Raw genomic sequence first — 12,926 nt, forward strand, 5'->3', positions numbered from 1 at the left:
TTCACTAGTTTCAAAATCTCCCCTTCCCCTACTGCATCCCTAAACCAGCCCAGTTTGTCCCCTCCCCCCACTGCACCACACAACCAGCCCAGCTCTTCCCCCCCACCCACTGCATCCCAAAACCAGTCCAACCTGTCTCTGCCTCCCTAACCGGTTCTTCCTCTCACCCATCCCTTCCTCCCACACCAAGCCGCACCCCCAGCTACCTACTAACCTCATCCCACCTCCTTGACCTGTCAGTCTTCCCTGGACTGACCTATCCCCTCCCTACCTCCCCAACTATCTTCTTTTCTCTCCATCTTCGGTCCGCCTCCCCCTCTCTCCCTATTTATTCCAGCTCCCTCTCCCCATCCCCCTCTCTGATGAAGGGTCTAGGCCCGAAACGTCAGCTTTTGTGCTCCCGAGATGCTGCTTGGCCTGCTGTGTTCATCCAGCCTCTCATTTTATTATCTTGGAATTCTCCAGCATCTGCAGTTCCCATTATCTCTGCTCCTTGAGATTTATCTTTTTTCCCTGAAAAGCCAAGATTCTGATCAGATTTTAAAAATTTGGGAGAAATAATTAGTTATTTCTAAATAGTGTGTTTTGGACCACATTCTCTTCACCAAGCCTTCTAACCTGAGTAAAACGTTAAGTCAGAAATTGAGAAACTGTCCAGCAAGATCCTTTTAGTTGGAAAAAATAGTACAGGATATCATACTTCAAAGTCAAAGATCACCACAGAACACATGACAGGCATGTCTTTAAACAAATTATTGCTTCCAAAAGCACCTTAAGTCAGTAAATCAGGTAATCTTAATCAGAGTTCCACATAAACAATTTCAGATACCAAGGAGAACAAATTTACACAGTTGAACCAATTACACAATTTACACATGCATCACCAGGACTCAACATAAAGATGGTGGCTTTGCAGACAATCTTAGATTAATTTAGTAACCTTCTGCAGGTACAGAAAAGATGATGATTAAAAACTGCAGTTGGGATACATATACAAACAATTGTGGGAGGTTAGCTCTGTTGGTGACAAAGAGTTACAACTTAATGTGCACGTTGTACACGTTCAGTAAGACATTAACAAAATGTGATCAAATGTATGTTAAGAAGCAGACCTCCACGCTAACATCTAGAATGGACAGAGAACAAATGTGAACTAACAGTATTTACAAAGTTTATGAATAGTTTAGTAAGAAGTTGAAACAAGCCAAGTTGAAAGCATTTTGATGTGGTAAAGTTCAGCTTCACAGCACCTGTGGTTAACAGTCCACAAATAAGCATACAACTCTTAAAACAAAAAGACATAAAAGATAGCTAAGGATTTTTCAGGGTGTACTTGCGCTGCATTCCAAATATACAATTGTGCTATTAAAGCAAGACTTGCAAAAAGCAAAGGTAAATCTTAAAACACAGAATTGAAGAATCGACGATTTGCTTTTAAAAAAGCAGAATTCACATTGTTACACTTCCTACTTTATCTGGAAACTAAATCTGATTGAATTTATTAAACTGGCACCTTTCGGTATCATAAGCAGTCAAACTAAAATTCTGGCTGCACATATATCGATTTAAAATTTGACAAGGATGAGAAATAATCTAGTTCAACAAAATAAGTTTGTGCCCACTTTTTCCTACAATGTAACGCAATTCTGCTGAATGCTGCTTTTCCTTCGACACACAAGATACATAGCATGCGACATGCAAGCTGCATAACACGGGACCAAATAAGCTGATTTTGGATAGAAATGGGCTGCACATAGCCAAAATTGCAAAGACAGACTAACATAGCTGTTTAGTAAAAAAGCCAAAAATCACAGCATTTTATAGGACAACTATCAAGCTTCTGGTCAGTATTGAACAAATTTCATTTATTTTAAGAATGTGGCTGGATTTTAAAAAGTATCAGTTATTATTTTTGGAGCCAATATATAATTAATAATTTTCCCTACATCCAAGTAGTGGGTAGTTCAAAAGTTTCGATTGAAACTAAAACACTCCTTGGGGTGCATTCTTTTCTTTTACTCATTCATTCACGTGATCAGGGTCTCACTGGCTGGCCAGCAGACAGTTAAGGGGTAACCACATTGCTGCGGATCTTGAAGTGAAAATGGTCACTAGTCACAACAAAGTGGGCTAATTAAAAAGGATAACAGATTATAGTTATCACCTTCATGGAAAACATCAAAACTAAAAACTGCTTTTCTGGAAACTTACTAAAATATTAAATTCATATTTTAAATTTCATTTATTTCTAGTCTTGGGTCCCAAATAATTTAATGGTCACTGTCAAAATGCATACATCCTGAACAAAAATTTAGTCACCAGAAACTTGTTAACTGTTAGAAAGACCGACCTTACTCCTGCTCACTATATTTGGAAGTGGCCCCATATTCATCAAAGCAGTAAAAAAAGGAGGAAAATCATTTGCAAAGAGGGGCAGATTATTCATTATTCTGCGTTGAGATGTTTCAATAGTGGGAGAAATTGCTGATGTCTTTGTTTCATGCAAAAAGTACTGGAGAATAGGGTGTAGTAACTATAAATAGAATTGCAAGGACATCCAATTTCCTAATTATGAACCAAAACAGGACGTGAAAACAGCTCAAAGCTCATCCTTCTCTACCTTAACGTGGAATCCTATGGTTTTACAAGTCCCTAGGTATTTGCACACGTAAGCTCTTATGTACCAAATTTCAAAGAAAACTTGCGGGCATTATCATGTTTTTCTCTGTTTTAAATTGTTCTTCACACTTAAATTTATATTTTGGTCCAATGCTCATCTTTAACTGCCAAAGTAAAGTTATACTCCAACTATACAACTTACAGTCTGGATTCCTGCTTGCAGGCTATTAGATAAAATGTACAAATGTTCTTTGTGAATTTCTAAAGTCAATTGAGATTTTTTTTTTAAACTGACATCTCAGCTATTAAAAAGATTGTCCTACACTATTCAGGCAGATCTTTAAATTAGAGAATCTAAATGTCAACTAGCAAGTGATAACCTGTGGTCACTCATTAATGTCAACTAATTTTAATTTGGGAAATGATACAAAAATTGCAAGGGCCAGCTTTGCTGATGTCCATCAGGACGACTGCTAAGAACAAAAACTGCCCATTCTCTTAAAAAGAAAGATTATTTCAAGATAACTATCTTAAAAAAAATCAGATAATGATCCTAGTGGAGTGGCTTTCACAACCTCAGGACAGGCCAAAGTGCTGAACAGCCAATTAAGTTCTTCTGAATGGTGGTCACAGTGGTTCTGCAAGAAATGTGCAGCTGATTTGTGCAGCAGGCTCCCTCAAACAGCAACGTATTTTAAACTGACACTATGTAAGGGACAAAGATTAGCTAGGAGAGTGCGATAACACCTACTTTTCAAAAAGAGTGTTAAGGGATTTTTTCATCCACAGGTGTGAACTAACAACTCGATTTAACACCCGCTCTCAAAAGATAGTGCAGTACTGTACACACCCAATTAAGCGCTTGAGCTGCACTATTACAGGAGACAACCAGTATCTTGAAACCATTCCAAAGAATGCATTAACAAAAGAAATCTTTGTATACCTCCAAAAATTAAAATCTTTCCAGTTTGACTAAAATCATCCAGGCTAATTAGCAGAATGCCAATTCAACACAAGTAGTGTTTGATGTCTAAAAGGGTGGCCTCATTAAGTTAATTTGAACTTCATTATACGATTTCTAAGATCCTGCAGTAAATGTGCATACTACATGTTGCTTCAGCTTCAATTTTAGAGCTCCACAGTTGCCCGAATCAAATGATTTTGATTTGACCATATCCTGCACATAGACAACTATAAAAGCTAGTAAAACCTTAAAGGCCAACATAATAAATATATGCACATTAATTTACAGGTAGAACAGGGGTACACACTAAAAATCTGACACCACAAAGTGCTCAAGTACCTGAAAGAGAAACCACTTAAGTCAATTCAAGCCCAAGTAATTCAGAAAGAATTCTTGTTGAATAAACGTTCCAAACATATTCAATGAGTATGCAATTTTTGGCAATTTAATAGAGCCAAGAATTATTGGGTGCACTTCTCATTTGACCTTTAAATGGCTCTCATTCCAGCCATCGCACCCTTACTTTTTGCTTGTAATGGTACTCTTTCAGATACTCTTGTAGAGGTGGAGGAAGTGGAAGTGCATCTATTCCATCATACGTTGTACAGTTGCAGATAGCTGCACGACAGATGTACTGCAGACTGAAAGGAAGAGTCCTGGTCAGTGGAACAGTAAGCAAAGGTTCAAAAAACATGCACGAGCTGGGATCTTTATAATGTTCCAGAAGGCCAGTTACAGTGGAGGAGTGAAAAACACAGGGGTCATGGGCATCAAAACTAAAATTGTGATTCCATTGCTCAATCCTTGCATGCAAAGAGCGGTTATAACGGCGGAAGCTCACAGAGAAAAGGTAATCCTCTTGTGCGGAGTCCCTGAGTAAAAAAGTACCTTCAGGCTTGCCATCAAGAAGAGCCTCAGCTTCATAACGATCCATCACTCCCCAGTAACAAGAGTTACTTGTAATCTGTAGAAGGTCTGGTACCAGGCAATGAATGTAATCAATTTGCGTGTGCACTTTCCAGGGTCCAGGTTTGGTAGAATGACTGATGTTTTCTCCTGCCACCTGCCGTGGTTTCTGTTTACGTGCCTGGAGGCAGAGAGTTGTGGTATCTTCTTCGGAGTCCCAATCTCCATTTGTTATTGCACGACTGTCACCAGAAAGTTCACTCATCCCAGGTGCTAACTTTGGTCCCAGCTTGTATGTTTGATTAATTTGTGCAGTCGATTCAAAGGTATGTATAAGAGCATTGGGAGGAGGATCGACTCCTTCTTCAATGCTGAGCCTACGCCTTTCGCGAAGTCTATCTTCTTCATCTTCTGCAGAAGCAAATGTTGGATCAAATGTCTCAAGCCAACAGGCTGACTGTGAGCTCACAGGAGCAGTGTGCTGCTTAATAAGATGCCACTTTTGCGCTAGGTCTGATCCAGCTGGAAAAGGACATCTTTCAAGCATGAGTTCAGACAGCAAAATTTTTCTCCTGCTGGAGAATAAGCTCTTTGACTGTTTATTGCGTGTTCGTAGTGGAAAACACAGTCCCACAGTTTCTTGCAATCGCTGGCGTATAGATTGCCGTTTCATACTCCGACTAGACAAATTATCCATATCATGTATAGAACTTACACCATATCGTCTTTCACGTCTCTGTAACCCACATCTTGTCCGACTAAAGCGTTTATCTATATCAAATGATATTTGCATTTTTGTAGAGCAAGAATGCTTCTTCTTTCCACCCCATGGAGCATGACGGGAGTAAGAGTCTCTTCGAACAAGGTGAGAATCTTGTGTAGTAGGCAAGTTCTCATTCTCTTTATCTAAATCAGCTTCAACAATCTCTGGGATGTCAGAAACACAATTTCTATTCCTTCTGTCTGCAACCAGTGACAGAGTTCCATTTCTATTTAATGGACTGAAACCTTGCTGAGGCAAATCACCAACTTGTACACTTACATTTTTACTGACCAAACATTTTGGACAGTTGAAGTCATTTTCATTTCTGCCTCCAACTTCATTAACAAAAAGGTTTTGACATCTGTATTTTAAATTGCTCCACATCTTTCCAACTTTATCCATAGGTTAATCATGTATCTAAAAAGGACACAAGAGAAATACATTAAAACAAACTGAACAACAGTTCAAAAACAAAGCTATATCTAATCCTGTACCAAAGTTTCTGTAAACTAGAAATTTAGAGACCGTCTGAGTGCATATCAAAATAAATGCAATTCTGGAATTGAATGGAATTCCTGTGCAAACAGAATTTTTCATACATTCATTTGCATATCTGAATTCCATTCTCTGAACCTTTTCACTGATTAAAAAGAACAGGCAGATTTAGTCTAGATGAACAATGCCAAGTGTCAGTAAATTCTAAAGACTTCTCCATTTGCAATAAAATGAAAATTAAGCCAGCAGTAAAATCTGCATTCATTTGGTACTACAGCAAATCAAAATAGAAAACTACTCCAGATGCCATTACTTTTGAAATGCTGTCATTTATGGACACACACAGCCACCAACTTGCAAACAGCAAAAATCTGATGAACTAAAAATGGGAGGAATAGCCAATTAATCTGTTTCCATTTATGCTGATTAGACAGGAGCACTGGCCAAGACACCAGGAGAATAGATTGCCCCTTTCCAGGCAGTAAGATGAGATGCTTTACATCAATTAAACCACTGGCATAGCAAATAAAGGAACTGGATGATTTTAAGGACTCAGACATTTCACTCGCATTTTGTAAAATTAATTTATTGGTAATGTGACTGGCCTACAAAATTCCACAGAAAGTTGGTGTTAACACTTTCACAAATCACAGTCATAGACTGCATCCAAACAGACCCACACAGACTGCTGGATGTCTGTGTCCAGTCATTTATTCGCAATAAATGTACAATAGTTGAAACAACTATTCCTTTTCATATATTCCATAAGGGATATATTTTCTTGGGAAGGCAATTCAGGCCCATCAATATTATTAATCCTGTTTGTTAACCCAAAATGTTGAAACTGACTTTATGTGAAAACACAATCCTAAAGTGCAAGTGCTTGGATGCTTTTGAAACAATACCCACTCCCACTTCTGTTTCAGTCTATTTCAATACAAGACTTAATATCTACCATTGCCATAATGAGCCTAATGTATGGCTTTGACGATATCTTAAATAATTTAAAATTGATAATCTTCAATAATATTGATTTTAAAGTAAGAATCTGATTTGTCACAATGGAAATGGAGACTGAAGATGAACTTAGGAGATGTAGCAAGTTCCTCTTAAAATGGTGGACTTCTTGGGTTGCTTTGAAATCCTACACAGAAAAATTTATTATTCAGCAAAAATAGTTTCTTGAAGAGCTCAGCAGGTCCGTCAGCATCTGTGGGCTTAAAAAAAGTTAATATTTCAGGTCCAGTGACCGTTCCTCAGAACAAGGGTCACTGGACCCGAAATATTAACTTTTTTTTAAGCCCACAGATGCTGCCAGACCTGCTGAGCTCTTCCAGAAACTTTGTTTTTTGTTCCTAACTTTCAGCATCGACAGTTCTTTCGGTTTAATTCATTACTGAATTTGCTTTGATGCCCCACCACTACCCCCCCCACCAACCCCAAATGAACTACTACTGAATAGTGGGATGATGCAGCTGTCTTACGAGGCAAGGTTGAGTGTATAATCGTTCCATGAGAAGAATGAAGCAAGTGTATTGAAACAAGATTCTGAGAAGACTTGACAGGGTAGATGGTAAAAAGATGTCCCCCCCATTGTAAGGGGAATCTAGAAAAAGTGTAATTTCAGAAGAAGTGGTTGAATGTATCAGGCCTAGATGAAGTGAAATTTCTTCCAAGGGTCATAAGTTTATGGAGTTCTTCAAACCGGGCAGCTTTAGACAGCAAGTTACTGAATAGCTGAGGCCAAGTCAGACAACTGGAAAATCCGAAGGTTGAGAGGAACGGGTGGAGCAATGGAGAAGGTTAAACCATAATCACATTCAACGGTCAAGAAGGTTTTGGGAGCCTCATGATCTACTCCTGCCCTTATTTCTTACATTCTTACTAAGAGCAAGCAGCGATAGGACGTTCCCCTTCTTGTCCTAAATAAAGATCCACTTGTGGGGATAACTTCTTCAAAGGGCTCAAATGAAAATTCTGTTGAAATCTTGCATTAACTTGAAGTTTTACAGCAGAGGTTAACCAAAAAGAAACAAAAGTAAAACCAAAAAAAAACTAAAATAGCTATTTGAGATCACATTGACATTTTTGGAGATTGTTACAGAAGAACTGGAGTTCAAAAGCAAATATGGAGTTACTAACCTGTTTGCCTGCTTTTCTTCTAAATGAAGAAGTTCTTAGTTTTAAATTGACAGAGTCCCAAAGTGTTCATTCATTCCACCTACTGGAGGACTCAGCAAATACATACAGGGACACATGTAGGGTAAAGACGGACAGACGGATATTCTCCCACTCCTGTTACAGGGACAAGGCAACATTAATTGTGTAGTTAATTAGTAACAACCTGGGTGCAAGAAGCAGTGAATAATACAGTGCACAAGATTAAACCCTGCACACCAAGGAATATTCATTTCATTAATGGAGGAAGAATGGAAAAGGAATAGGGAATATAATGGGAATAAATAATAAAATATTCTAGTTGAATAAACCTACTCCATGCTGCTTTAGTTCACATCTGCTCAACACAAATTGTTTCTTTCACCTGTAAGTTGCTATTTCCTACTTAAAACATGCACCCAATTCATCTTTCCAGTGTTGGGGCATAACCCTGGTTAGACCACACCTGGAGGAAAGGCTGAGGGAGCTAGGACTTTTTCCACTGGAGCGACGGAGGATGAGAGGTGACTTGATAGAGGTGTACAAGATGATGGTGAGGCATAGATAGAGTGGACAGCCAGAGACTTTTTCCCAGGGTGGAAATGCCTATTACGAGGGGGCATAATTTTAACGTGATTGGAGGAAGGTATAGGGAAGACGTCAGAGACAGGTTCTTTACAGAGAGTGGTGGGCATGTGGAATGCGCTGCCAGCAGTGTTAGTGGAGTCAGATACTTTAGGGACATTTAAGCAACTCTTGGATAGGCACACGAAGGATATTAAAATGCAAGGCAGGCAGGGCAGTTTGATCTTAGGAGAAAAACAGGTTGGCACAATATTGTGGAAAATCTGAAACATGAGATGTAGCAGGTGAATACTTAATGAACACACAAATCTGTTGCAAAATATTAGCAACATAGCAATCAAGGGAGACAGATGATCAGATACTTCATTTCAGAAAACCTTATGCAAAAAAGGTTCTACATTGAACAGGATGCAAAAGAATGGCAATCAAATAAGTAATTAGCCAAATAACAAGGACATTTCACTCAATGTTCTCAGACTGGAAAGAAATTGCAAAGAGAGGAACCCAGGAGATCAGTGTCAATAACGTTGTTTCAACTAAAAAATTATCAAATGGATGATCAGCCAGGCTAGGTAAAGTCCTCTAAACAGCCTGTTTACCGTGGTTTTGCATATTCCAGGTCTTGGTTCATCCATACACTCTCTAGTAGCACTCATCTCCACTGTTCCTTGCAGGAATGTGAGCTTGTCACCACAGTAAGTCAAAGCTCTCCATTTACCCTGCAAGTATCCACTAACATCAACTGATGAAAAACACGATTGCAGAAAGTGATTAGATTAGATACTTTCAATGGGAATCAGCTGTCATCTTTGGAGATCAGACAATTGTGTGCACAGACCTAGCAGCATGAATAAAGTGGATCTGCAGGAGTTGTGAGCCAGCAGGTCAGTTTTGCATGACCAAACCGTTGCTCGAAGCAAAAAGATTGCAAATAGAAACTAGCATCCCATTCTCAGACATGCAAGATTAATTATAAGGGACGCATGTAGGGAAAAGACAGACGGATGGATATTCTCCCACTCCTGTTACAGGGACAAGGCAACATTAATTATGTAGTTAATTAGTAGTAAATCCAAGTTGATGGATTACACCAACTATTCATTAACAGTGCATCAAGAGAGTGTCCCTAACCCTGAACCAGAAGGCCCAGGTTCAACGCCTACCCATTCCAGAGGGGTACAATGATGTCTCTGAACAGGCTGTTTAGAGAATATATCCCAGGGAATTCCCTGGCAAGTCGGCCACTTTGGTTTAAACTTTAAACCAAAGCCTGGTAGTTAACCAAGTAGTATTACTTGTTGCGCTCTCCATGGCAATGCCTCTAATAGTGTCCAACTGCTAATTAGTCTTCTCTTCATGCAGCATAAACATTGCAAGAATACTAATTTTAAGGGGAAACCAAACTGTCTTAAGTGCAAGGCAAAAAGCTTCCACAACACATTTGTCAGCAATACTCAAGTTGTATGCTATTGAACAATTTGTTTAAATCATGTAACCCAGAATTGCTCACCATTACTGAGACATTAGTCTTCAAACCATAGGGACCCATATTTAAACTCAACTGTACACCATTTCAAATTTGCCAGCCTGGTTTGAAGTAGCTGTCTAGGTCAGTATGATATCCACACCCTGGAGGAATATACTCCAATGCCACAAGAAGGTTAATGACCTCTCTACTCAGCAATTTCAAATGCTAAAATCTTCTCTCTGCTACCTCACGCTCTCCATGACTCAGCTATCAAACCCATGTCCTACCAAGGCTCATGGCCTATTATGTTCAATACTGCATGCAGCATCTTCCCTCAATGGCTGTCACACACTTCATTCCTCTAAACTGCTAATGCTTTCTGCCCTCTGCACTTCCTACTTAATCATTTGGGGGTCCTCACCACCTCCCCTTATTGATGACAAATCAGTCCTCTGACTGACCATAGTCCCTCCTTGATAGGAGTGAGGGATGTCCACTTTTGAGTTTCAAATATGGTGATTTGGTTGAAGTGCGCATACAGACAGCACGATGACTATGTAGTTAGCACTGCTGCCTAATAGCACCAGGAACCCAGGTCCAACTCCAGCACTGGGTGACTGTGTGGGTTTCCTCCGGGTTCTATGGTTTCCCCCGACAACCCAAAGATGTACAGGGGTTAGGTTGATTTGCAAAGCTAAATTGCCATGGTGTCCAAGAGCAGCAGGCTAGGTGGATTAGCCATGGTGGGTAGTGGGTATTTGGGATACCATGGCGAAAGTCTAAGAGTGGGTGGGATACTCTTCAGAGGATTAGTGCAGACTTGATAGGGATTCTATGATTCCTTGGTTAGTCTACCCACACCTTAAAAGGAGTTAACAATCCAGCCTCCACAAATCTCTGGGAAGAGCATTTCAACACCTTGTGAACCTCAACATTCAATCTTGTATAGGGCAATCTTTATATTTAAGCAGCAGCCTGTGGTTACATTCTCTCTCAATGGGAAGCACCATTCAACTCGTCATGTCCCTCAGGATTTCGTGTTTCAATAAGATCATTTCATACTTCTAAACTTCAACAGATATAGGCTCAGCCTGTCCAACCTTTCCTCATAAGATAAACCTCCCCTGCAAAATCCAGGTATCATATGTTTTAATGTTTTGAATTGTTCCTAACACACCTAAATCCTTTAAATTAACTAAGGACACAAATTGTATACAATACTCCAAATGAGGCAAATACAGTCTATACCACTGTAGCAACAAAATTCCCTGCAACTATATTTGATTCCCCTCACAATAAGCAACATTCCATTTACTCCTGAATTGTTTTTGGCACCTGCTTGTTATGTTTGAGATTCATGTATCAGGGCTTCTGAACCTAACTCCAGTACAAAGTGATCATAGAGGTCTACAGCATAGAAAAGTCCATGGAGTCAGTCAAAAACAAGAACCCAACTATTCTCATCCTACTTTCCAGCCCTTGGCTCATTGTTTAGATGTATACTTGCAATACCAAGGCACTTAAATTTTGAGAATTTCTTGCTCTACCACCCTTACAGTCAACATTCCAATTCTCACCATCTTTTTGGTGGGAAAAAAACTCACTCTCTTCTAAACCCACAGGCCTGACTTTAAATCTACTTTCAATCAAGAGGGAAAAAGTTCCTTCCGATCTGTCCGATCTATGCTCCTTAAGTTTTATACATCCCATACATATGCCCCTCCCTCAGTTTCCTTTGTGCCAAGGAAAACGAGCACACAGTTATCTAATCTCTCTAATCTGTTTAAATAATATTCAATAAATTTTCTTCCTGCCAAGCAGCCAGTTCATATTTTCCCCACATCATATCCAACTGCCAATATTTGCCCCAACTGAATTTAAAAAAGTTGGCCAAATACATTGTCCCTTCATCCAACTCATTGATGTAGTTTATAAATAACTGAAAGAATATGATCCAGGCAACTCACCCTTTTCAACTGAACAAAATTTGAGAGAGCACTATTTTGTTGTGTTCACCATTGAAAATTTTCCGGCCGTAGCCCACTTGCTAACCAATTAAGAGATAAGGTGTAGAGCTGGATGAACAGAGCAGGCCAAACAGCATTGGAGCAAGATGGTTGACCTTTCAGGCCTAGACCCTTGCCGGTCCTCTGATGCTGCTTGGCCTGTGTTCATCCAGCTCTACACCTTATCTCAGATTCTCCAGCATTTGCAGTTCCTACTATCACTGCCTACCAATTAAGCCTTCTTCATACAGCAGAAATGGTTGCCGCTTTGAAATATACTAATCTTTCATTTATCAGGATGGAAGTAAGATGAAAAGCTTGAACAGAAAGTCTCTACATTAAACAGTACTCCAATTGGTTTACTTGAACAGTTTCTTCAAGGAAATGCGCCACAGAAGATATTTAATTTAGCCAATTCAAAATTTAAAATACTTCAAGATATATGAAATAAAACCTCTTCTAAAGATCCCCAGCATCATACATGCCAGTCTTCAATCAATTCAATTCAACCCAATCCAAGTGATATCAAGCTGGAGGCACAGAATACTGCAACAATCAACAAGAACAACACAGTGTTTGAGAGGGGCCTTTAACTTCTAGGACCTGATTTACATCCGACCACTGCAACCTATCCATGTATACTAAAGATTGCTGTCAATTCTGCTTTGCTTGGAAAGGCCACTTAGGCAAGCTTAAAGTAAATGAAGTAAGAAAAGAAGATTAAAGTTAACACTGTAGTTTGCCATTCATGGAGAGGTGATGGGGGCTGGGGGGTAGAAATGATTGTGGATACTAGGTGTTCTATTTTCCAGTGCTACTGTTGCTGGCAGACTTTTTAAAAATGCAAAAAAAGTTTAGATACAGCCTTGAGAACCAGTTTACATTGAGACATTGAAACAAAAATCAATGTTCTTATACAAAGAGTCTTAGTCTTTTTTTTATTTTAAAACATAAGACTGCTTT

The 12,926-nt window shown here is 39.3% G+C and overlaps 1 protein-coding gene across 1 annotated transcript in view; it reads right to left on the reverse strand.

The window, feature by feature from the left end:
* Positions 1–434: 434 nt before the first annotated feature.
* Positions 435–12,926, reverse strand: part of LOC125454729 (suppressor of cytokine signaling 5-like) — a 38,056-nt gene continuing 25,564 nt past the window's right edge. Inside the window, exons 2-3 of the mRNA XM_059648607.1 lie at positions 7,890–8,042; positions 435–5,669 (exon numbers count right to left, since the gene is read on the reverse strand). Coding sequence (XP_059504590.1) covers positions 4,083–5,654 — 1,572 coding nt within the window. The 5' untranslated portion in view covers positions 5,655–5,669; positions 7,890–8,042 and the 3' untranslated portion in view covers positions 435–4,082. The remainder of the gene's footprint in view (positions 5,670–7,889; positions 8,043–12,926) is intronic.

Source organism: Stegostoma tigrinum, chromosome 9 (genome assembly GCF_030684315.1).
Source record: "Stegostoma tigrinum isolate sSteTig4 chromosome 9, sSteTig4.hap1, whole genome shotgun sequence".
In the NCBI taxonomy this organism is placed as follows: domain Eukaryota; kingdom Metazoa; phylum Chordata; class Chondrichthyes; order Orectolobiformes; family Stegostomatidae; genus Stegostoma; species Stegostoma tigrinum.